We start from the raw sequence: 27,416 nt of genomic DNA on the forward strand, positions 1-27,416 counted from the left end.
TCCTAATGAACCTTCTGTAGTGGCCAGTGAGACCCAGAAATCCTCTTAACTGTTTAACAGTGGTAGGGGTAGGTCAATCCTTGATAGCAATTAGTTTTGTTGGATCAGTGGATACCCCTTTTGCAGAAATTACATGGCCTAAATATTCCACTCTTGACCCTATAAATGAACACTTAGATTTCTTTGCTTTAAGTGAGTTTTTCCTCATTAATTCCAAGACTTGTTCTAGATCTTTGAGGTGCTGCTGGAAGTCATGGCTGTACACCAATATATCATCAAAAAAATACCAATGTGCATTTCCTCGTAACCTCTTTAAAGGTCAAGTTCATCAAGGCTTGAAAAGTGGCAGGAGCATTAGTCAGCCCAAATGGTAAAACTAAGAATTCAAAGTGACCCTGATGGGTCTTGAATGTTGTCTTGTGCACATCTTCTTCAAACATTCTTATTTGATGATATCCAGACCTAAGATTCAACTTAGAGAAATATCTTGCTCCATTTAATTCATCCAATAACTCTTCTATCAAAGGAATTGGATAAACATCCTTTACAGTGTTCTCATTTAACTTCCTATAGTCTATGCATATCCTCCAAGAGCCATCTTTTTTCTAGGACCACTAGAGCAGCAAAACAACTGGTACTATGCCTAATTACTCATGAATCAAGCAACTCTTGTGTCATTTGTTCTATCACATCTTTTTGTGCTCTTAGATACCTATAAGGCTTTAAATTGAGATTTAATTTGTCATCCTTCAATATTATTTTATGATCACAATCTCTTGATGGTGGCAACCCAGTAGGAATAGCAAAGACATCTGCATATTTCTCTAGTAAAGTCTGCAGCCCATCATCAGTGGTAAATTCAGTGAGTGTGGGTTTATGCACTTGATTGTCACTGGTTATGTTATGCAGTGTATATAATTGAGCATGTACCACATTCATAGGATCTTGCAAAAGATAAGACATCTTCTCCATAGAACACAAGTGAACTCCATGTTGAACCACTCCTTTCAACTGAAATTCTTGACCTCCCACATTAAACCTCATAGTAAGGTGCTTAAAATTCCATATAATGTCATTGAGGGATTCTAACCACTGCACCTAAGATAATGTCATAGTTGTTAAGTTCAATGAGCAACATGTCTGCAGTGTACCAGTTCCCTTGCATACACCACTGGAAATCCTTACACAACTTCACACAATCCATCTTATTTCCATTAGCTACAGTGACACTTACATTGGGAATTTCCAGTAAAATACACCTTAATTTCTCTGATAATCTTTTACTCCTGAAATTATGAGGAGATCCCCCATCCACCAAAATGTGTAGATTTTTAGTCCCAATTGTGCCTACAATCTGCATTGTTGAATAGGAAGGTATGCCCATTATGGCATTCAATGATATTTGTGGCTCACCTTGAACTCCCACAGCAGTATTTAACAAACTAATATCTTCCACTTCATCTTCCAATTCCTCTTCCACTTCTACTAAAAGCAATTGTCTTTTGCCCTTACACACCTTGTTATGGCCTTGAACAAATTTCTCATTACACCAGAAAAACACTCCCCTTTTGCTCTTTTGTCCTCAAAAAACTTATTATTCACTTTCTTTGGCACTATAGCAGTAGGTGGGACAGAGTTGACTGGTGTGGTCAATAGAGGAGTTTTCCAGAATTACCAAAACTAGAAAATTTAGGAGCAGAACTAACATTCCTACTACTAGAAGCATAGTTTCCTACCTGTGACTTCCCTAGCATCTTATTAGCTTGATCTTGTATTTTAGCCAAAGAATATGCTTCTCTTGATGTCTCAGGCTTAAACATTTTTAAGTAACACTTAATTTCAGGTTTAAGTCCTTCCACAAAAATACTAACAACATATTCTTCACAAAGTGTTACCTTATTCAGAAGACTGTCAAACTGGTCACAATAAGCATCCAACTCTCCATCTTGAATCAAAGCCTTCAAAGCTCCCATCGCATCTTCCATGTGAGTAGTACTGAACCTAGCCATGGTCGATCTAGAATACTCATCCCAGGTTGTATCCTCCATAGTTTTACCACTGGATTTCATATAACCTTGATGCCAAGATAATGCTTTACCGGTCATATGTATTGCAGCATAACGGATTTTGGATGTTTCAAGTGTGGCATCAATATTGAAGAAATGTTAACACTTGTAAATCCAATCTTCAACTTCATCTCCCTCAAACTTAGGGAAATCAATTTTGGTGAATCGATTATAATTAGGTCGATTTTCATCAGTTAGGGTTAGCAATTGACCTGAATTCTGCATCGCCGCCATGGATTTCTGCAAATTTTCAATCGCCGCCTTCATCGCGATGATTTGATCTTGAGAAAGGTTTAATTCCTTTGTTAACCGCTCTACTTCAGAAGTTTCTCGTGTTTGAACCATTTTTAATTGATAAAAGAAGACGAAATTTTGTTTTAGGGAAGAGAATCTCGTTGGATTTATGAGAAGAGTCGCCGGAGAAGATAACCTCTACCGGAGTTTTGATCGGAATCCGAACTTCACCAGAAACGGTTAAGTTCTGATACGAAAGTGATGCAGAAATTTAGGAGATAAGAAATGATTATCACAACTGAATGATTTCTATTGATTATAATTGGGTATTTAAACAAACACCAAAGTCGGTTACACGATGTAACGGAATATTGAAAATATTACACAATCGATCCCTCTACTTCTATCTCGTACAATACTAGCCAAACATTGTTTATTTCCTATTATTTCCTATTATTTCACATTATTTCACAATATGAGTGTATCATTGACAACCAACACGTATTTATACCCTTCGCATTTGATACCTTTGGATTTCTTGCCCCTGAGGCTGTCGAGCTATTTGGAAGGGTCCAACGGGTCATGCATAGTAATGTCATGACGCCACGATCGATGAATGTAGTTTTTAAACGTCTTATTTTTGCTATATAAAAAGGAGTGGTGGCGCAGCTTGTGGTCCGTTTGCCTTTTATTTCTATGTAAATTACTATATCTATCGATGAAAATGGATTCTTAATTATCATTATAAAAAAAAAGAAAAAGAAATGACTAAACTACACAATATGTGAGATCAAATTATATGCCGGGAAGTAGCTAGATGCCAATATGCCATGAATCCTCAATTTGGATAACGGAGTCAATATACTACGCGTTTTATTTCGGGTATATATAACAATCTGGATTCTCAAGACCCAAAATAAATCTGGTTACTGATCGACGAGATCACAAGAACAACAAGAGTTACAAGTCACCATTCAAAAGGTCTGTTAAAAGACCGATTCATGATGGTAAATCTATCAAGAAATACAAGAAAGAAACTAGACTTTTGAAACACTTTAATTTTTTCATTCATATCAAACTCTTAATGCAACAATTACTTGCAAGAGAGGAACATGCTAAAACTACCCACTACTTCAGAAAATATAAACATGGTAGTTAGACTATTTATCTTGGACTACACAAAGAAAAAAAATTAAAAATGAAAGATGACTTCGTGCGCACGGGAACATGCAGGAGTGGAGTGTTGGATCAAGTCATGGTATAAATCATGAAGAACGTACCAAGGTCGCAAGGGGTTGAAACTTGAACTATATCTTTTCGACTTCCTCTTCTACCTCGCCTTCTGCAAAAACATCAGATGGGTATCAAAGACTAAAGAACATGTTATTGTATAAAACCATATAGAAAAAGAACCAGAGTCATTCTTACCTTTGAGAAGTAAACCTAGGTTGGCTTGGGTGTCGGCTTCAAAGTTTTTCTCCTTTAAAAAATCCAAAAGTTAACATAATGCGATATGTATAAATACTTAAAAGAGAAAAATAGACTTGAACAAAAGTTGCCGTAGTCGTCGATGAAGAGATTGAGTAAAATTCAGAATATCCCATTCTTAAAAGTTACAATAATTGTGGAATATATGCTAAGAAGTTGTCAAGTTTTTCTAAAGGAGATGAATTGAAACACTGGAAGCCTAGATGAATATGTGAAGGATCAGAAAATATAAGAGATATTTTACATTGTTTAATGAAGGGATGAAAGAAAAATATACCCTATCAATATGACAAATCTGAAAAGACAGAAACTTCTCCTTAAGTTCCTTCACCACTTTGCACATATCGACCATGTTCTGAGATTTGGCTTTCCATAAACTGTTAACCTAACTTGTCGAAAATGTACATAATGTATTGGAGGAGTTAGTATGCAAAAATTAATAAAAAGTATATATATGTGCGACATTTTATAACGTCTTGTACTTATTAACACAGCTCAATAATAACAATAGATCATTGTCGTGATAAATATGATAAGATCAAAATGAAAACCTGCATATAAACAATTTTAGAGTCACCGTGGACACAAATATGTCTAAATCCTTTTTTAAGAGCATACCGCAACCCTAAAATTACAGCCTGATATTCAGCAACCTGGGGAGTTGCATTGCCCAGACCTCCACGAACACGATAAACCTACAATTTTCATCATCAGATAGCTCAAGGCGGCAAGATATATAAATGATGAGTGTACGGATTTTGTAGTTCAGTAACTCATACCAGACATCCATCTATTGCACGCAGCACAACCCCGGCACCCGCTCTTCCAGGATTTCCTTTTAATGCACCGTGAAACTCAAGAATACATGCGTACTGATAAGTAAACACAAAACAATTATTCTATACTCACAGGATTAAAAGGACTTGTATTGGAAAGTAAATGACTATAGAATTGGAGGAAATGGTAGGTAGTGTTAATAGACTAAAATAAGAAGAGCATAACGAAAAACCCGGCCAAATGGTCATCTCCCCTGCCCAGATGTACTAAACAGTCGACCAAGGAATTTTCTCAAAGGATTTCTTTTTATACCCTACTCATAGACATATATTAGACATATATGTATATATGTTGTTTCTTCACCCATTTCTCTTTGGGCCTTACAAATTGCCATCATATCTACTTTGTGCATTATAATTCTGTTTGCTATTGACTTTCCAGGCCTTAGGCCCGCTAAACATGTTCATTAGTATTTTCTCAAGTAGAAGATTATTAAACGTAATGGAATGAAAGAAAATAAAGATTCAATGGTATAAAAGCTCACACTATATGCAGAACGAGGCAAAGCTTCAATAAAGGTTTCGGTTTCAGGCAACTTTATATGAACAGCATCTAATATTGTAAATGACCTAGCACCATTCTGCAGAAAGAAAACGTTTAACACAAAGATCTAATCAAAAATAGTAATTAAATGCATCTAATAAATTGTAAGTGTATGCTAAAGGTAAGAAGACATCAGGGCAAGAAATAATTAAATGCATTACCAGAAGGTCCTCCATGGCAGGGTCATTCTTGGTTGAAAAATCCTTTACAACTCGATCAGGTTCAATCCAATTGATGAAAAGGCTGAGCAGTTGTCGCATAGAAAGATCTTGTTTGTCCGTAGGCACGGTCTTTTGGAATTCAATGGAGCGTTCCACAAACTCATCAACTGAGTTATGACTGATCTGTTGTGTCATATTCACAGTCTCATTCGTAGGCTTTTGGAACTTTACGTTGTGAAGGAATTTTGTTCGGAAGCTTTCCACAAGCTGTTCAAAGCTGGATATGCTTCGCGGTGGCAGGCCTATGAACCACATCCGTGCTTCTCCCCTTAGCGTGGTGACAAACAATCTGCACCAATTATGTTCTGAGAGACAGTAGAATCCCATTGTTTGTGCAAATACAAATATATGATCATCTGGATCTGTAGTACCATCATAAGTACCGATGTTTTTGGGAATCAGGAATTTATCTAGCCTGAAGAACTCGGATACTTCCCAAATAAAAGGAGATGTGTCCTCATTAAAAATATATGGCTTCGTAGATGACATTGAAATCGAAATCACCTATACACTAAGGAACATTATCATAAACAAGAACACATCTGAATATTAGAAACCAAATTGATAGCTTAAAGGAAGATTTTAATTCAAATAAGAAATGTCATCATTCATGTATAAGAAGGGAATAAAATAACTAGTGATATTATATATACATTCATACACAAATATAACATGTGTATGTGCGCGCGCGCGTGTTCAACTTCAGTTAAACTACAGTATACACCTTATTAAGTGAAGCATTTTTTAATTGATCTAACTTAATTTGCCTCCAAAAGATACTCTATCCATGTTCAAACCCTGCAATGGTAGATATCTAAATTTCATTTAAGAGCTCTTCATATAGCTTGTAAAGAGTTACCTCGGTGTTGGTAACAATGACAACTTTTATATAGTTGACACATTAGCTAAAGTAATGAACAAGATCATGCGATACATACATACATACGATTTGAAGACAGATCACCCGAAACATTAACAACTTAAAATCAAAAACTATTTTTGAATCTATATAACATATTTTTTATTTTGTCCCTTACAATAAAACATGCAATTTTACGTCACGCCTAACCATTTTATGTCACTTTATACTCATATCCTAAACTACATGAATGTTTGGGATGGATCTCGGCTTCCGGTAAACAACCCTAATAATCCACCCCCACCCCATGTTAAGAGTGGGACCCAAACCCGGGTAAAATTAAATATCTCAAAGTCAAAGACCTTATCAATAGGTAGAACAAAGCCGACTAGGCAATTGCTAAAGCTATCTAATTAATTAGGGCCCCCAAAATCATTTGGGCCTAGTGCCTCCAAATAAGTTAACCCTGTAAATTAACTGTATGGTTTATATGTTCGTCACATCATATGATCGAACTTCATGAAAGGTAGTTTCTCACAATAAAATTTAGGTTAACGTTCACTACATACATTCTCATTTAAAAAAAAAAACAATTCTCTCCTACTCCTAAACCACCTCAAATCACTCATGCCAAAAATAGATCGAACCTGGACTTCACCCAAAGAGGCAAAAGCCTCTCCCAGATGGGCTAACTTCCATGTTCACTACATTCTCATGCCATAAGCAAAAATAAAGAAGAGTAAAAAAAACTACAATAAATAGTACAACTCAAACAAGTGAGCGTCGTAAGATGATGAAGACGTATAAATTACTCGTAATAATTTTAGTAGGGCGGAAAAGAGTTAGCTAATTAATGGTTTGATCGACATGCACTTAAGCGAAGCTAGGGGATATATATAAAATAAAAAGTTACCTGATGATGAACACGTACGTATATTTGGTGATGTATTTTAGCTAGCTAGCAATTGATAGCTACTTCGTTTACCCAAAAACTGTATTCAAAGGGTGGTGACACGAAGGTATTTGATGTGCCAAAAACGGAGAGGCGTTATATATAAATACATAAGGAATTTATGGGGATATGCTAAACATTGCATGTGGAAAATTGTTATGGTAACTATGTATATATGGTAACATAAACTTTCTTTTAGTAAAATAATCCCGTTTAGAGGGGGAAAAAAATAGTTCCTATCCTAAAAAATGGGTTTTGCTAAACGAAGACTTTCGTTAAGGTGCATTAATTAGTTGTACGTTTACCATAATATTCAGAGGGTTGACTTTTAATATGAAAATGTACAACATTTTTATGAGTGTTAAGTGAAGCCCTGAGGGCTTCATTTAACATTTTCCAAAATTTTATAATAAAAACTTCTATTAAAAAATTGAAAAGAAAAAAAAAACCAATGTTCAAATTCTATCTTTAACTCCCAACAACCACCCTCTCGGTCGTCGAGCCTGATCGACTCGACTCTTTTCCCTGCCCCTGGCCTCAACTTCATTCATTTTAATATATATATATATATATATATGTTATTAGCTCTCTATATAAGTAAGAGAATACATATTTTTTCCTAAGTAACATTTTTAGTTTTTTATCACATTAGATTTTTAATGAGTTGTCATTATTCCATTTAAATTGTTATATTTGTGTTGTCATGTATAATAATAATTAATCGTAAATTTTTATCTTAATCATCAATCATAATCCTAATCATTACTATTTATTTTTCTATTTTATATATGATCAATTATAATATAAAGATGTTTATATACATTATATTATGTTTGATTTATTTTCAATGATAATTATCTTTTTTCAAATGAAATTGTTTATTATATTATGTTTATTTTTTGAAAAGTATTTATTATATTGGGAAATATTTATTTTTCTGTTTTATATATGATTATAAAGATGTTATGCCTTATTTTTATGACATGGGTTTTTGGGTAAATTGATTTAATTTGGTACATGTTTTGTTGGTTATATAAAATATATTGAATTTTATCTGAAATGAAGTTGTATTTACTAAACGATAAGTTATAATTAGAGTATTTCACAACTACAAATTTGAAAGTTAGGACTTAGGAATATATATGGCTGACTAAATCATGAATAATTAATTCTCATATATAGTTTAATTATTTTTAAGAAAACATATCTATTTTATTTGAACTTAAGACTTTTCTGAAAGAGAAAAAAAAAAAAGCGCTTTGTTCATATTGATGACCTTCATGGCTTCATCAATAATCTTAATCTTTATACATTAAACTGAATCCATAAGCTACAATTTTTTTAAATTGATATTTGCTTTATGTCATAATTTTATTTTTTTAAAAAGTTAATTATTAAAAAAGCGTATTGTACGTAGCTGAAATAATTACGTAATAGTCTGGCTCTAGCACCATTTTTACTTTTCAAGAAACCGATTTTACCATTATTGTGCTTTTCAAAACGTCCTCCACATTCTTAATTTCCATATCTTTCTTTGTTCGTAAATAAACTTAAAATATCTATAAAAGGCGGAACATAACATGCGGGGCTTCCATTTACATGTTACAGGGACATCATTGCATAATGAAGACAATTTTTTTATAATTATTTTCATTTTTTCATACTTTTAGGGATAAGAATTATAGCTTTACTTTTAATTGATAAATACATATAAAATATAGGTATATTGATATTATCAAAATGCTTTTTTCTTCTAATTTAAACTTTAATTTCTTTTTTGTTAAATATATTTACATTGTTTAGTTTTTGGGTTGGTATTTTAAGTTTATTTTTAATCAAAATACATATGAAATATGGGTATTTTTATCAATTGTCAATATATAATATGTGGTTATTATGATCTAGCTTATGTATCAACAGTATAAGACCCTTCACATGTTAACTTTTTAAGTCATAAAAAATAATAAGTGTCAATCATTATTTATTATACAATAAATATTAAAATATTTGTATAATGAGGGGTTTTATACTTAGATTAGATATATGACATTCATACTCACTTTTGTCATATATGAAATGGTTCATGTAAAAACCATTTGAATTGGATGGAAGAACCATAAAAACTTATATACCATAACTTAATGACTTGATGTTCGCATGTAAATAACATATGAACTATTAATTTAACTTAATTATAACTAGCTATGTTCATATCACATGAATCTTACCCTATGAGCTAGAGATATGATGACTAAAGAGTGGTTACCATCTATATTTATACTACTATGTAAAACAAACTATTTTCACCATTTTAAATAATTAAAATATTTTGAAATGATTTTATTATCCCTCTTCTTTATCACTAATTTAAACATTTTCATCTATTTACTTATTATTCTCTTAATGAAATAAATTACAACATAAATCCCCCAACCCTTAAGGAACCATATTAACCATTTTTACATCAACTAATTTACATTCACCACCACACCACCACCACCGCCGACGTCGCCGCCACACCTTCGTTGCTACATCACCGCCGCATCGCGTGTATATCCGTCTAGTATCTAAAGACTACTTATAATTTATCCCGAACCTCTCCAAGTCTCTATCCGTCTAGTATCTAAAGACACTTATAATTTATCCCGAACCTCTCCAAGTCTCTATATACTCCCGTAGTTCTGTACCTACCTTATCTTTTTGAATTTTCAACTTTTGATAAATAGAAAACCTTTAATAAAAAATCAAACATATTCATATCTTAATAACTTTAAAATCACTTTTTATGATATCAAATATAATTTACTTATTTCGCATGAAATTTTTCGGGTAAAAATAATAACCTATTTCAACTTAATGTGATATTAAATCTACTCATTGGCTCATTGCCTTCTGAATTTCTGATGTAAACTAAAACCATGAACCGTATATCTTATCTCAAAACAATTAGATTATCTCAAATTCTCATAGGTCTAAAACAATTATGCTTTTCTTAGGAGAGGGGGAGTGATCTATCTCCATCTCCCCATTTCCCTCTAACTTACTCAATCAAATTACTCCACCTCATTTCAACCCTCCAACCTTTTTTAAGTGAAAACCATCACTCCCAACCTTTTTTCCATCTCTCTCGACCTTTTTCCATCTCCCTTGAGTGGCGGCCAAACCGCCTCTCATCTCCCCCTCATCTCGCTTCCTCACTCCCTCCCTACTTAGGGTGGGAAGCACCACAATTTTACTTGTTAATAATCTGCCATTTCCTACATCCCATTTCAAGTTTTTAAATACTACTAATACTACGAGGCAAGAACTGAAAACATGTAGTAGTAGTGATGTACAGTTGCCAAATAAAAAGCAACACTAACAAAACTAAACTAAACTACCACTTAAAAGTAAATAGCAACATTACTTACTGGTTCTACATAATTGTTAGCATGAGACAATCTTAATTACGCGAATGAAACGAATGTCACATGAGACGAGTTCCTAGTCACCATGTTACAATGTGTTTCGAATCTGAACTATCTCCGTTCGACTTCCTCTTGAACCTCACCATCTGCACATAGATCAGATATCATAGGAAAACTATAAAACATGCAACTGCATAAAACCATATGGTATGTATACAAAAGGTCGGGAGTCATTCATACTTTGAAGATATACACCTAGGTTGGCTTGAGCATCAGCTTCAGAGTTGTACTCCTTCAAAAAATTATGACGATATAAGATATCCGAAAGTTAACAACAATTCTGAAGAGGTATTTATTTTTTATTTTTTGGGTAATCATGGTTCATGCCTTGTCCAATTAGACCATAATTTCAAAAACGTTTTTGTGATCATGCTTGATATACAATCATATAATAGTTATGGGGTCAACCAATCCACCTAGCTATTCCGCCATTTTGTATTAGAACCGGTTAATCCTAATACATTTAGTGTATGACATCCTAAGTTGCAGATTTTAGTACAAGAGCAGCAACGATAACTTGACCAAGATGACTAGAAACTAGATATACATGTTAATAATTAGCATAGAGATATATGGTACGATATATAATGAAAGAGTCAAAGAGACATACCCGTTCAATATGACAAATCTCAAAAGACAGAAACTTATCCTTAAGCTCCTTCGCCACTTTGCACAAATCAGTCATGTTCTGAGTTTTGGTTTTCCACAAACCATTAACCTAATTTGTCAAAATTGTGTCAACACATTACAATAGATAGGATGATGCGAATACAAAAGCTGAAAAAGGTAAAAATATCTGTTTCTACAAAATGTCAATATGTCATGTTAAACAGCTCCAAGATATATCTAAATATCAATTTTGCTGTACCAAAAAAGGGCATGAATAGATACCTGCATACAAACAAGTTTAGAGTCTCCGTGAACACGGATATGTCTGAAACCTCTCTCAAGAGCACACTGTAATCCTAAAATCACAGCTCGATATTCTGCAACATTGTTAGTTGCAACCCCAAGACCTTCACGTAGACGATAGACCTATAAATTCCAAGATCAGATAGCTGCAAGATATATTAGAAGAAGATTCGATAAATTTGGGTTCGGTGGCCCATACCAAACTTCCATCTACTGCACGCAGAACAGCCCCGGCACCCGCTGGCCCAGGGTTTCCCTTTGCTGCACCATCAAACTCGAGAATACACGAGCACTGGTATAGAAGTGAGAAACTGTTATGTTTTACATACAAGATCATTACAAGTAAGGAAAATGAGAGAAAATAAAGACTCGGTGTTATGAAGACTGACACAATGAGCAGAAACAGGCAGAGCTTCAATAAAGCTTTCGGTTTCAGGCAACTTTCTTTGAGGAACTTCTGATAAAGAAGTTGATCCAACATCTTTCTGTAGGAAAGAAAACAAAAAATAGCACACACACACAAAAATCAATGTTGGTAACTGGTAAGTCCAAGTTTCATCATGTTGTAGGTTTCTTAAATTTATTTTGACAAACTGCAAGTGTATGATGAAGTCGAAAATACATCCGCACAAACAATAATGCATTTCTATCTTCCAAGCCCATAACCAGCAGGGTTATAAAGGTTTCAAATAAAATCTGCCAGGAAGTAATATAAATATATAATACAGAACAACTTCATTCAATGCATTACCTTTTTCTTCTCAGGAGGACTTCTAATACCAACATTATCTTTGATGAAACTGGGTTGCTGAAACAGAGGAAAATAGATTATAAATGACCCGAAACATAAAGCAGAAAGTTATACTTTAAATAAAAAGAGACTAACAGTAAAATTGATAATCATAATGCCATAAGGCTCAGAAAAATTTGAGACATAGCAACAGAGATAGAAAACAAAGCATTGAGAGTCACTTTCAATATCAGAAACGAGCTAATACTTTAGTCATAGGGTTAAAATGTCAAAAGATTTGTTCGTCTGTTTAGGTAATTGTAACTTCATTAGTTCATTTGACGGTAAAACCTAATTTTTTACCATTGTATCCGGTCGCAATGGACCACATGTCAAAGTTAACTTTTGCCACGTCACCTATATTACTGGTTAGAATAATAAAACCTAAGCTTTATACGGTCAAACTTTCAGATATTATTATAATTACTTATGCAGACAAAAAAAACTTACTCCTATTAGGAAAAGTGTATTTCTACTTGATGAAATTTCCCTTTACAAAGAGGTTTCTTGAACATACAGTGGCTATATCTAAATGCGTAGAAGGCAAAAGTTTGTTCCAAAAAAACCAGTGGTCAGACAATTCGACTAACAATGAGACTAATCATGTGAGGGGACATGGACCTCTAAGAAGTATTCAAACTTCATACTCTAACACATATATGTTCATAACTACACATAGGAAAACATACACATGTTTATATGTCCATATACATATGTACACATAAAAATAACAGGTAACACGAATATGGTAGAATTGAAACGATAAAGGTAAGATAAATAACCTGAAAAGGACAAGGAGCAAGTTGGCCAAACATATCAGTTTGAACATTGGCCACGCCAACCGAATATATTGCATTACTTAGGCCATTTGAAGCAAGGTATGTCTCGGCAGCCTTTGATAACCAGTATCCTTTAAACACAGCAACATCCGGTCCACACAACTAAAAACACATACATAAAGCACAAAAAAAGAAAATTACAAATTTGAAAATATATATATATATATATCTTTTATATATGGAAGTAAATGATAGTAATTACCAGATTTTGGCAATCATTTAAACTCCTGTAAACACCAACAATGTCGCCCTTTCTAACGACGTAAAACGCGTCTTTTTCATCTTCCATATCACTAACAATTTTTGTGTGCCCTAATTTCAACAGCAAATATCAAAGGAAAATAGTTACTGATATAAATAATATAATTGATCCCTTTTTTTTTCCTTTAGTCATTGACTCATTTCAATTTTACCAAATGATAAAGAATAATTGATATTAAATCAAAGAGGAAATAGTTAATAGTAAAGATGATACAAAATATAATATATACATATATTATACACAAAATGGGGGTGATGATCCGTAAGCTACATTTTTTTTGCCGAACGGTTAAAAAAACGGTGGTGTACGGATAAACTAATATATACGATAGATAGATAGATAGATAGATAGATAGATAGATACCTTTTGAAATCGTTGATATAAGCAGAGCAAATTTATATTATTATGTTACCAAGGGAGGGACGAGGGTTTATTTGCAGGGGTTTTTAACTGTTCATTTCTGAGAATAGCAACCCAGAAAAATAAATAATTGATCAAGGACTTTTTATGAAAAACCAATATCATCATTTCAAATTGGGAAGTGATATTTATATAATTTTTTTTATTGATGTATGATAATTGTACATTGCTGACTTGTTCAGTTATATAATTTATACACATTAGTCAAAAATAATAGTACTAATATTACTTCCCTTTCAAATTATTACATTCTTTACTTTTTGAGAAAAGCCCTAAAAACTAATTTGAATTGCTACTCTAATATTTAAGTTTTTCTTTTAATAGTTAAATGTTACACTAATTTACTTTAACTATTAAAAGTTAAAACTATCCCAAATAAACTTTTTACAAAATTTGAACTTTGTTTTTGTAGGTAACTAGATTTTACACTATTAGAAATAATATCTTATCTTTTAATAAAAAATATTTTAAATATTTCAATTAGAATATGACAATGTTATATAATTTCTTGTAATGATTTATATTTTTAAATTCTTTATATGCATCATGACAATTAATAAAAAACACTTCAATAAAAAATAATATTACAATTACTTTTAAAGTCGTAATATATATACATTAGTTTTTAGCTAATTTTTAATTAATTAGTTTTATATTTATATGATAGAGCATACTATTGGATATATATAAGTTATTTAAAAATGAATATATATTAGTTATTATTCTATTGAATAAATATTAGCTATTAATCCATTGGATATATATTAGTTATTATTATTTATTTATTATATTAAAATTATTAGGCATCGATCACACCACGATCAAGGCTCCGCCCATACCAACGGAACACACACACAATTAAACACACACTTAACGTTAATTAGCAAATTTCGGAGTTTTTCATTATCATCTATTTCATCTTACTTAGCGTTCATCAATTTCGGTAATTATATATCATTTTAATTATCATAATGCATATGCATAGTTGATGCTTTTTTGAGAGTTAATTTGATTAACGGCTGAGAATTGATTCGTTTTTTTAATTGATTGTTGTTTTGGTTATTTAATGAGATATTTTGAGTGCATAGAAAGTGTTTGTTGAAATGCTTGAAAGAAAATACATAGTGTTTGGATGAGTTTACTAGCAAACTGTTTGAAGTATTAGTAACCAAAGTATGTATCTGTGTGCTGTAAATTTTGTAGGTGTTCTACGTTCGAGTGTCATGACTACGTTAAGGAACCTCAATCATCCCACTCGACATCGAATTTCCATGCTCAGGTTACCGATAGTCTGTTTTGATTTTGTAATATCGTGTGTATATGTAAAAGATAATGATGATAGTGTTTTGCATATGTAGTACAATGGTCTCGTAGCTGGTGATGAAACACGAAAGTGTTAGCTATAAAATTTGTGGTGTTAAATTGTAACTTTCTTAGTGTGGAAGGGGTATTAGTGTTAATTAAATTTATGTATAAATACTTCTTCCCACCTCCTTGGTAATTAAGCCTTTCACCCATTTTATACATATGCATATTGAAATATCTATCTAATCTACCTTTTCCACCTTAATTCCCACACGAATTCTTGATAAAAACATAACGAAAACAGAAATTTATACATTACAATTGGTACCAGAGCTCAAGGCGCAAAATCCAGACCTATTTTTCTTCATTTTTGCAATTTTCAGTTTTCTGTTTTTCACTGTTGAAATACTGGTTTTCTTTCGTGAAATACTGGTTTTCCTAGTGAAATACCGGTTTTCCTACCGATTTTCATCCTTTTCCCTGAATTTCTGTTCTAATGCCAGTATTCTTACCGGATTTCATACCGGTATTCCAACCGGTTTTCATTATATTCAAAAACGTACCTGGTTTACACCAAAACCAGTATTTGTTCTTATTTTCATCATTTTCCAAGTCGAATCTCTGCCAAAATTTTCTTACGAAAACCGGTATTCGTTCTTCTTTTACAAAAACCGGTATTTGTTCTGTTTATCTAAAAACCGGTACTTGTCCTTTAAATTTCTAATACCGGTATTTGTTCATCATTTATTCTCTTACCCAAACCCATCCATTTAGTTCATCAAAAAAAAAAAAAAAAATTCCGCTCAAAAAGAAAACACACTCATGTTCAACCAGGAAATCACTTACTAGTTTCTTGAACCAACTAGCTTCAACTCTTCATACTCGAACCTTTTGTCATCAAACTCACTGTTGGTGGGTGTAGTGATTGCGTGTTCTTCATTGTGTTCATCATTCTGGGTTACGTGTTTTTACTGAGAATCGTATTTGTTTGTTTTCATAAGAGTGGATTTTGAATGTGAACTAAGTTAAAGGCAAGTGAGAAAGAGAGATTGATTTAGATTAAAGAAAGTCAAAGTTGTTTTGTGAGTAAAGTATAGGGAAAGCGTATGAATTAGATATAGCGTGTATTGAAAAACGTGGGTCATCTTGTGAAAGGAAACATGTTTGAGTAGTAGCTGGCAACGCGTGGTCTGCCATAACGTGACTTGACTACCACATAAAAGTGTATGAGCTGTCAAAGATTACCTTTATTCTAATTTTTTTTTTAAAAAGGTTGTGTCATATTTAGTAGCTTGTCATGTGATTGTGGGGTTTTCGATTTTCAAGTCCTTTAAATTGAAATTTCTATTTTCATATTGGTGGGTCAGATTCGTAAAGATATTATCATTTGCCATTTGATTGTTTTAGTTATTAGTCAAATTAAGCTATTTTAAGTTGTTGGGTTAACATTTGTCTTTTGACTAACAATTTATTTGGGCCAAGTTTTAGCACTATCATCATTTGGACTAAAATTGTTTCAGGTAATTAAGTTTGTTTGGGCTTAGATTCCATTTTGAGCTATCATTTGGATTTCTTTGGATTGTTATCAAGTTTTTGAATCAAAATGACAATTAAAATTTCGAATGAGTTTGTTGCGATGATGTTAGATCTTTTGACAGGTGAAGAGCCAAGTTGGGAAAAAATACGTCGCCATGATAATCACACTTGTATGTGTTGTACCAGTTCGTTTCCATGTGGAGTGGTTATTTTTGAGGAAAAACAAGTCAATGTGAATACATTTAAAAGGATTGTGTCACAACACAACATTTCTAAAATTGAAATTAAGCAACTCAAAGCAGAGAACAAAGAGCTCAAATCTGCTACTAATCTCAGTTTTTCTGCAATGAAAAGTCTTCAATCTGAAGTTGACCGAATCAAATCTGAGAACAAAAAGCTCAAATCTGCTAATGATCTGATTTTGTCAAACATGGAAAGTCTTCAAAAAGACAATGATCATTTACAGTCAAAGATTCTCAATTTAACCAATGAATTGGATATTTCTCACAAAGAGCTCACTGAAACCAACCTCGAAACCCAAGTTAAAGAACTTGTTTTGCAACAACTTTCAAAACACGATCGTGAATTGCAAAACAAATCCATTTCTTCGAGGTATAACGAGCAAACAAGTTTGAACTTAATCCAACAACTTCAAGCTCATTCCTTATCATTGGAAACTCAACTTGCAACCAAGTCAATTCATGTGAATCCTCCTTCAACTCGTGCTCCAGAATCATCTCTTCTCAACCAACCCACTCCATCTTCAACTAAAACAAAATTCATTCATTCAAATGCCCAATCAAACCACAGTCACCCAAAACTGTCAACCAATATCAAACAACACCCTTCCTCCAAAACCAAAACAAATCCTCATAATACAAAACAATCTCACCAAAACAATAAACACCCACACCTATCTTCTAAACCAGTTCATACCACTCCCAACTTCTCAAAAGAACCTCATTCCACCAAAACAAAAACTCTTCTACCTAAACCTCATCCTACTCTCAAACCAATGAACCTTTATTACACATCTCGCATGACTAGACCTCCTCTCAAGCCTCTAAACAGCCATTGCCAGATATTCAAGGATTCCAACACCGGAATCATTCGCTATAAAGATCAATATGGTTGGTTCTCTCATACTAAACCCAACCTAAAACCTAAAATCACTCCCATAAAATACTCTTTCTCTGAGTTGCTTACATTTGCACCATGAGTCATTCCCCCTCGTGTGCAAAAAGTGATTACTTATGCACAACCTCCTAATTCTCTTTTCAAATATCCAGTTGGACCCACCCTTACATGGGTTCCAACTTCTGGATTCAAATAGGTGGTTGTGATTTGGCTTGTACACATAACTGTGTACAACCCGTTCAAAATTTGTTTTATCGAGACGTTTCTTCATAAATTATACCTTTTCATCCACCATTTGTGTTATCAATCATTGTTGCATGATGAACATTTTAAACATGTTTATCATGAGGGGGAGAAATGTGTTAAAGATTGATATTGGTTGTCTTTATGAGGAGGGAGCTCAATGCACATTTTGTTTTTCTGTTCCGAAAAATTTATGCGCAATTTGAGGGGGAGCTAAATGACAAATCATTTTTATACTGAATCTACACTCAAAGCCAAGTCAAGCTTCCGCACTTTACACCGACCCAAGCTTCCGCACTTCATACAAGCTTCTGCATTATTCAAGAAACCCAAGTCTTCACCTCCACATAATGTTTAAGGATCCAACATGTCAAAGTTGACTGATGACGATGAAGACAGAGAGAAAGCTTCAAGGTCACTGAACAACAAGAATCCTCAACTTAAAGGGCCTACCAAGATTTAAAGAGTGAAGACAATGCAACCTTTACAATTCAACACCAAGGGGGAGATTGTTAGCTATAAAATTTGTGGTGTTAAATTGTAACTTTCTTAGTGTGGAAGGGGTATTAGTGTTAATTAAACTTATGTATAAATACCCCTTCCCACCTCCTTTGTAATTAAGCCTTTCACCCATTTTATACATATGCATATTGAAATATCTATCTAATTTACCTTTTATTCTTTAATTCTTTTACAAATCATAATACAAAACATGTAAAGAACAGATTTTTAACTATTACAGAAAGAATAGAAACTACTGTTGCCAAAGTGAATTGACTTATTAATGTTTGGTTCAGTTTTTTATATCAAAATTGCTCCATTTGATTTGATACTCATGTATTGTAGACTTGTAGTTGATATATTCTATACTTCCATGGAACATGGATTTTGATATAATTTTTGTACACCATTATTATCTTTTAGTTTGTTTGTAGCATAAATAGATACCCTCGTCTTCTTTTAGAAACATCTAGATTCTTTATATATTACTCGGAAGTTGCACATATTGGATATGAAGTTTGTAATAATGCTTACAAATACAATTTTTTTCAAGAGAAAGGATATTTTGTTTCTTGCATACTTTGTTACTTATATCATTTCTTTTAACTTCGTTATAGTTATAGGCAAAAGAAGTCCACCGACTTTCTGATAACATGGTGCAACTCGGGAGAGAGGTCTTGATGTAACCTTTCGTCGGGTCAGGTTCAGTCAGACAATATATTGTCCAAGTATTTCGTTTCTTATAAATATATAGGGTGTTGAATATGATTAAAAATGCATCGGATCTTAGTATGGTCCTGATTTTTGAATAAAAATTATTTGGAGTTTTGTTTGCATTAAAAATACACTTTAGGTGACGTTTGAGCCATTTGTCCCATATCTTTTTCAGCTAATTTTTGGTTATTTTAACTGTTTGGCTCGGTAGAGATCTAATGTTACATGAATTGACTCAATCACAACTAAATGGGTCAAAAACTAAGTGAGGTTTTCAATCTAGGTCTTTTAAACTAAGCCAAGACAATACGCCATGGTTTTGCATCACCATGTGTTATCTTGTAAAATTGAAATTAGACATGTTAGAAATCCAAAAATAGTGATAAATTGTAATTTAAGTTAGTGGACTTAATTGTTGTTAAGATATGGTGAAATGATTTCTAATATTGATCAAGGGGTTAGATATGACAATAAGGATATTTGTAATATTAGAGTATAAATACCCTCAATACATTAGAAATCATAACAACCAATAAGCCTTTTATTCATTTTTTACACATACAACATATACAGATCGTCTCTTTCTCTCTCTCTCTAGAAAATCACACACACTAAACACACCAAGAACACACACACTTGAAACGCAACTGTTGAGATCGAATCAATAACAGAAATCGTGTTATTACATGTGGTATCAGAGCAAAACATCACTTTGATATCGATCCATAACTGTTTTTGATCTCAATTTCCATTCAAAATCAATCCAAAACCATTTCCTCAAAAACCATCACTGTTTCATTATTATTCTTCATTCAAATCGCATAAAATCATTAGTTTTTGTTCATCAATCGATTCCTCATAGCTCAAAACGTATTCCTGTTGAATTTTACAATCCAATTCGATCTAAATCTCTAGATTGAAATTTTTGGTTTTTGGCGCTAAAATTTGGGTTTTGATTCTATTGTGTTATAGGCTGAATTGTGTATTAGGATTTGTTGCGGACGTAATTACAAACGTGTTGCAAGTGATTTCACATTCTAACACTCAGTAAATCGAAAGTTATTGAAGCTTGAAAATTCATCAATGGAGTTTTTTACTTTGTGTTCTGTTTGAAAATTCATCACTAGGACGATCTTCACAAGATCGTCTCAGTGTTTGATTCTTCATACTTGATACATTCTGTGTAGTGGCTTGTAGGACGATCCTCACAAGATCGTTCTAGCAAGTGTGGTTGTTGGAAAAGTGTTGTTTGTGGCTAACTGATCCATTTTGGATTGGTTTGGTCAAAATTCAAGGCAGAAACTAAGACGATCTTGCCAAGATCGTCTCAGTTACCTAACTACTAAGACGATCTTGACCAAGATCATCTCAGTGTCTGTTGATTGTTGAGTTGGTGTGGTTGATCATTTGAAGTTGTTGTGATTGGGAATCACACACTTCCTGGGTAACTGATCGTTATTGATTGGTTTTGCTCAAATCTAATTCATTCCAATTCAAATCAAATCTCTGTCCAAAATTTTCAAAAAACACTCAAAAATTTTTCCAAGTCTTCCAAGACGATCTTCACAAGACCGTTTCATTTTCTTTATCAAAAATTCCAAAACGATCTTATCAAGACAGTTTCATTTCCTTGATCAAAATTCCAAGACGATCTCTTTTTAGATCATTTCATTTCCAAAGTTCTTTATACTTCAATTTCATTTTCAATTTCCTTTAATTCTTTTTCAGTTTCTATTTCCAAAACTCAAAATCATTTCTCAATTTCAGTTTCATTCAATACTTAGCCAAAGTTCATCAAATTTCATTCAAGACGATCTTCTTTGAATCGTCCCATTCTTCTTAAACTCAAGACGATTTGTTTCAAGTCGTTCTTACTTTCATTTATCTAGGACGATCTCTTCTAAGACGATCTTTTCCTAAGACGATCTTCTCAAGATCGTTTCATCTTCTGAAATTTCAACTTTCATTTCAATTCAAGTTCCAAATCAAATCTCTTTCTAATGGCTTCTCGTGAAGCTTTGGCATTAGGTTCTGACATAAGACCTCCGGTTCTCTACCGTGGTTCTTATGGACTATGGAAGAAAAGATTCATGGATTATGTGGAATGTCAACCAAATGGTTACCTTTTTAAAGATTCCATCCTTAATGGACTTGCAGTTCATCGTCATCCCACCACTGGTGCAATATTCACTCTTGATCTTTTGAATGCTGAACAAAAAGATCGAACAGCTGCAGATAACAGAGCTAGATCATGCTTATACAAAGCACTTCCAGATGAAATCTATGGTTCTGTTGATTCTTATGATACAACCAAGGAGATATGGGATGAGGTGGTAAGACAAATGGAAGGATCTGACCTAACTTCAACAATTAGATTGACAAATGTGTTGACTGAGTTTGACAACTTCAGCAAATTGCCAAATGAATCTCTAGAGGCTGTCTACTGTAGATTCTGCAATATCATAAATGAACTTAGGAAGAACAATGTCAAGAAATCAGAGATGGAGTTAAACATCAAATTCATCAAAGCTCTTGGTCCTGAGTGGGAAGAGTATGGAACTCAGATTAAGCAACATCAAAATCTGGCCAAGTTCTCCATCCATAATCTTCATGAATCCTTCAAACTCAATGAACATCAAGTACTAAACAAAGCTTCATCGAACAAAATGCCAGAAGTTGTATCTTCTGATCCTTTAGCATTAATTGTTGAAAAGAAGGTTTCTGTAGCTCTTAAAAGGCAAATGGTAGTTGTTTCTTCTTCTGATGAGGAGGGAGATGATATGTTGGCTCCAAGAGATGGTGTTTCTGACGAATTATATCAAGCTCTTGCCGCAGTTACCAATCACTTCAAGAAAAAGTACTACAAAGCGAGGCCAACTAACAACAATCTCCGCACTTCTTCCACAAGTGCATTTCCCAAGAAGGAACACTATCATTCAAAGAATAATGGTCAAGGTGAATCAAGTGGATCCAAGCATGTTGAAAAGAAAGTTGAAGGTTATGACAAACAAGTTGTGGAGAAGGGGAAAGCTTCTGATAAAAAGTGCTACAACTGTGGTATTTCTGGTCATTTAGCAATTGATTGCAAGCAACCCCGCAAGAGAAACTATGAGTACTACAAGCAGAAGATGCTTTTAGCAAAGCAAGTGGAAGCTGGTCATGCATTGCTGGCTGAAGATGACAAGTGGCTTTTGCTATCAGATGATGAAGATGAAGATCTCTCTGCAAATGTGTGCTTCATGGCGAGGTTGGCCAAGAACAAAACATTTGAAGCTGAAAGCATTGATGATGAGTACCCGGATGATGAGGTAAATCTACACTCTGTTTTTTCAATAGTTAAAGATAAAGAGTCGTTTAATTTAGCTTTATCTAACTTGACAACTCATATTACGTCTTTAGCCAACAAAAATAAGAAGTTGAAAAATAGTATTTCATTTTCTAAAAGTGAATTTTCAAAACTCTTTGAAGAACATTCAAAATTACTTTTTGATTATGATACTATTAAACAAGACTTTCAAACCTACAAAGATCAAATGTTGGTTAAAGAGTATGAGTTGAATGCATCTCCTGATTCTAAGTTATTGCATAAGTGTTGTAAACTTGAAAAGACCATTTATGATCTTGAAAAAGCCAATCAAGATCTTGAAATTCAAAAGACCAATGAGTGGCTTCGGGCCAATGCAAGACAAATGGATGTTGATATTCTTAACAAGAAACTTTTAGAATCCAAACCTAACAATATTGAACTTGAACGAAAGATTTCTGATTTAAATCATACTTGTTTTTTGAAAGGCGTTGAGATTGACACTCTTCAAAACCAAATAGAGGAATTTAAAAAGAATATACTTTTCTATCAAGAGAAGTTATATAAAGTCGAACAAAACCCTCTTTTGGATTTTACCGCCTATTTCAACAAGTCAAATATTGACAGATCGGAACTTCTTCATGGGTTGGGATTTGAGAATATCTCTCCATTACAAAAAGCAAAAGACTAAATTGAACCTCTGTATGATGAAAAATTTCTTCGCCTTGGTATGGTACAACAATTTATTCGTCCACTGGATGACGAATTTGAGACTGATGATGTTGAGAAATTACCACAAAATGATTTTTTGGTTAACTATGATGTTATTAATGCTTCAAATAACTCGAAAGAATCTTCAATTTTCAAATTGGAAGAAATAGCATCAAATTTTCAAAACCAAGAGTCAGTTGGTAATTCACCTAAACCTACTAAAATGTATGTTCCATCTACCATTTTGGAAAAACAAATAGAAGGTTTGCAACAAACGGTGAAATCTCAACAAAATGAAATTGAAAAACTTAAGTCTCAAAGTTTGAATTCGGAGGATAAATTAGTTGTTGTGGATACTAAGAAAGTTTGTATGGATGCTTCTACTCAAACTGACCTAAGTGCTTTAGTAGACCATTCCACTCAGACTACTTGTGTTTCATCTACTGTTTCCTCCACCCAAACATTGACTGATTCTCTTGAGTGTTCATGTCAAAATGTTGCGACTGTTATAACTGATGATTATGTGCAATATGATTTATCTCATGACGAACTTGCGCATAGTTTAGTTTTGATATGGTACTACTTTAGGTTTTTCACTTGTGAGTCTCCTGAACAGTTAGTTGTTCACCCTAAGCTTAGTGCTAGTATAGGTGTTGATACTTCTACTTTAATTTCTTGTGAAACTAAAGAAGTGTCAGTTCAAGTTGATTTCATTCCTGAGAATACCCATAGTGTGAAGTTGGAAAACAAGATTCCTGATTTTTCAAAAATCTCTCCGGTTTCACCATTCACCAAAAATGATTTTGATAAATTCATGGAGGGAGAATATGTTTTGGATTCTGAAACTGAGAAAAAGATTGAATCTACCAAAATCAAAGTTGAATCAAAAGAGGAATCTCCAAAATCTTTTCCAAAGCTCCAACTTCATATTATTCAAAGAAACGGGTTATTTCCAAACTCGTCAAGACTAAACCAAAAACTGTCACCAAACCAAGAATCAATAAGTTAAAAACAAAGTGTCCTACCTCTGAAAAGCATGTCAAAACCAAACAAGTTGAGACCATTCCCAAAATCAAATACAACAAAGTGAAACTTCTGGAAATCAATTCAAATGTTTCTTCGTCTAGCTCTCATTCTAGTTCAATTTCTAAAGTGTCTAGGTCTAGCTCAGTTTTGCTAACTAGGTATGCTACAAATGGTGCAACTAGATATAGGGATAGATATGGCTGGTTTTCTCATGATAAACCTAAGAAACAAGAAGTTTTCGCACCCTCAAAAAAGACCAAAAAGATAAAAGTTCTTCAAAATTCTCGTTCTAATCTTCTTAGTGTCAATCCCATAGGTGGAAAGAGCTTGATTAGTGAGTCTAAATGGGTAGCTAAGTCATTAGTACCTAAGATCACTAAAGTTGAGAAAAAGAAGAAAAGGCAAAGGAGAAAAGCGGGTAGTAAGAAGAAGTTTGTTTCTGATGTTTCAAACAATTTATCTTTTAAGTCATCTTTGAAAGCAAATGTTAATGATGCCAAGGCAATGCCTTGTGATGTTGTAAATAATGTTAATTCTCGCTCTTATTTGTATGGTTTGAATGGTTGTAGACATGTTACTTTTGATTCGTGTGTTAATATTCGTATGTTTGATCCAAATGTGCTTGTTGATAATGTGCTTGTTAATAAGTATGTTGATTCAAAAGCATGTTTGTATGCATATCCTAAGTTATATACCCTGCTTGTTTTAACTAACCACAAAGGACCCGTCTTCAAGTGGGTACTTAAAGTCGGTTAAATTTCTTTGATTGCAGGAAATAACCATCTGTGTTTGGATACTCGATTCCGGGTGTTCAAAACACATGACTGGCAATAAAGCATTGCTCAAGAACTTTATCGAACGATTCATGGGAACTGTTCGGTTTGGTAACAACAATTTCGCTCCTATCTTAGGCTATGGCGACATTGAACGCAATGGAATTGTCATTAAGAAAGTTCACTATGTTGAAGGATTAAGTCATAACTTGTTCAGTGTTGGACAATTCTGTGACAACAATCTTCAAGTTCTTTTTCGACAATCTCTCTGCAAGGTTCAAACTCTAGATGGAGTTGACATTTTGTGTGGCGACCGCGATGATAACTTCTTTACCGTCAATCTTGATGATAATCAACCAACCGATAATATTTGTCTCATTTCAAAGGCTACTTCAAAGAATTCTTGGTTGTGGCATAGAAGACTTTCTCACCTAAATTTTCCTACCATCAATACTTTAGTCAATAAGCATCTTGTTGAAGGCTTGCCAGACTATAAGTATGAAAGTGAGCATGTCTGTCCTTCTTGTGCCGTTGGGAAGATAAAACGAGCTTCTCATAAACCGAAAAAATCTCCATATTCTTTAGCACCTCTTCATTTGCTTCACATGGATCTTTGTGGACCAATGAAAGTTTAAAGCCGAAATAGGAAGAGATACATTTTGGTTATCGTTGATGATTATTCAAGATATACTTGGGTCAAGTTTCTTGCATCAAAAGATGAAACAACTCAAACTTTGATCGATTTCATCACTTCTACTCAAGTAAATCTTCAACTTCCAGTCCGTTACATCCGTTCGGATAACGGAACTGAGTTCAAAAATGCTGTGTTTGATGAATTTTGTAAATCCAAAGGCATTACTCACCAATTCTCTGCGGTTCGTACCCCACAACAAAATGGTGTCATTGAAAGGAGAAATTGAACGCTTGTGGAAGCTGCAAGAACCATGCTAGCTTATTCTAAGTTACCTTCCAACATGTGGGTTGAAGCTGTTGACACTGCTTGTCACACTCAGAATCGGTCCATTGTTAATCAGCGTTTTGAGAAGACTCCTTATGAGGTGGTTAACAAACGGAAACCCAACATCAACTATTTTCATATCTTTGGGTGTGTTTGTTATACTCTGAATGATCGGGAGAATCTTGGAAAGTTCGAGAAGAAAGGTGATGAAGGTTACCTTGTTGGTTATTCCAAGACATCAATGAATGTTTGGTTTGATGAGATGTCAGGCATGATTTTCGAGCAAGAAAGTTTGCTACCAACAAATAGTGGTCCAAGTGATTCAAGTACTTCATCAAGGACTTCTACTTTAGCATCCAAATTCAAGAAGTTTCCAGCTCCAACGAGTGATGAGTTAGACATTCTTTTTGAAGAATTCTACAATTCAAAACTGATTCATGATGAGGAACCTCAAGTCATCATTGAACCAATTCCGAACAATGATCCAGTTCCTGACAACCTTCATGAATCATCATCAAGTTCTGCTGAGCAAGTTGCTACTTCTTCAAGTAGTAGTTCTTCATCCTCTTCTAATGATTCTTCTTCTCAATCCTCTCCTGATAATTCTTCGACAGTGAATGTTCAAGAACCTACCCAATTTACCTAGACTACCAATCCGATAAACACTCCAAATGTATATGTGCCTCTTGACTTCGATCATCCATCTTACGAGGAAGTTGTTCTACCAAGCTATGATTCCATCTCTCAGCAAAACTCTGGTTTTAATGATGATGATGTTGATGTCAATCAACAAGATCCTCTTCCTCATGATCGCAAATGGTCACGTATGCGAAAAGATCATTCTGTTGATAACATAATTGGAGATCCACAAGCCGGAGTAACTACTCGTACTTCAGTGAATGAGTGTCTTGTTGCACTTTCTCTTAGCAACATTGAACCCAAAACTGTTTCTGAAGCTCTTCGAGATCCAGAATGGGTCAAAGCTATGCAAGACGAACTCGCTCAGTTTGAGAGACTGAAAGTATGGAGATTAGTTCCTAACCCAAGGAAAAATGAATCTATTGGTACAAAGTGGATTTTCAAGAACAAGAAGGATGAGAATGGAGTGGTAGTAAGGAACAAATCAAGATTAGTTGCAAAGGGTTATTGCCAACAACCTGGTGTTGATTTCGACGAAACTTTTGCTCCAGTTGCAAGAATGGAAGCCATTCGGATCTTCTTAGCTTATGCTGCATTCAGAAACTTCACTGTGTTTCAAATGGATGTGAAGACAGCCTTCTTGAATGGTGATCTCAAAGAAGAAGTTTACGTTGAACAA

General features: G+C 33.7%; 2 protein-coding genes across 8 annotated transcripts; both read right to left on the reverse strand.

The window, feature by feature from the left end:
- Positions 1–3,343: 3,343 nt before the first annotated feature.
- Positions 3,344–10,692, reverse strand: LOC122587217. Of its 6 annotated transcripts, none has more exons than XM_043759322.1 (8): positions 10,611–10,692; positions 5,330–5,900; positions 5,110–5,205; positions 4,568–4,660; positions 4,340–4,483; positions 4,066–4,173; positions 3,729–3,780; positions 3,344–3,642 (listed from the first exon to the last, which is right to left on the reverse strand). In XM_043759322.1, exons 2-8 carry the CDS (start codon positions 5,876–5,878, stop codon positions 3,608–3,610), a joined length of 1,077 nt encoding a protein of 358 aa, XP_043615257.1. In that variant the 5' UTR covers positions 5,879–5,900; positions 10,611–10,692; the 3' UTR covers positions 3,344–3,607. The 6 variants fall into 6 exon arrangements, 5 of the variants coding, with proteins under 5 accessions (XP_043615257.1, XP_043615258.1, XP_043615261.1 ...); XM_043759323.1 differs by having other exon boundaries at positions 5,330–5,893; positions 10,611–10,680; XM_043759326.1 differs by having other exon boundaries at positions 5,330–5,678; positions 10,611–10,674.
- On the reverse strand, positions 10,559–16,287 carry LOC122587218. 2 transcript variants are annotated; one of them, XM_043759327.1, is made up of 10 exons: positions 16,042–16,287; positions 13,411–13,520; positions 13,152–13,310; positions 12,331–12,387; positions 11,969–12,064; positions 11,779–11,871; positions 11,559–11,702; positions 11,278–11,385; positions 10,848–10,899; positions 10,559–10,753 (listed from the first exon to the last, which is right to left on the reverse strand). In XM_043759327.1, the coding sequence occupies exons 2-10, from the start codon at positions 13,495–13,497 to the stop codon at positions 10,719–10,721; spliced, it is 831 nt and encodes a 276-aa protein (XP_043615262.1). In that variant the 5' UTR covers positions 13,498–13,520; positions 16,042–16,287; the 3' UTR covers positions 10,559–10,718. The 2 variants fall into 2 exon arrangements, with proteins under 2 accessions (XP_043615262.1, XP_043615263.1); XM_043759328.1 differs by lacking the exon at positions 16,042–16,287 and adding an exon at positions 13,834–13,973.
- Positions 16,288–27,416: the final 11,129 nt, after the last annotated feature.

The sequence above is a fragment of the Erigeron canadensis genome, chromosome 2 (assembly GCF_010389155.1).
Source record: "Erigeron canadensis isolate Cc75 chromosome 2, C_canadensis_v1, whole genome shotgun sequence".
Lineage (NCBI taxonomy): Eukaryota > Viridiplantae > Streptophyta > Magnoliopsida > Asterales > Asteraceae > Erigeron > Erigeron canadensis.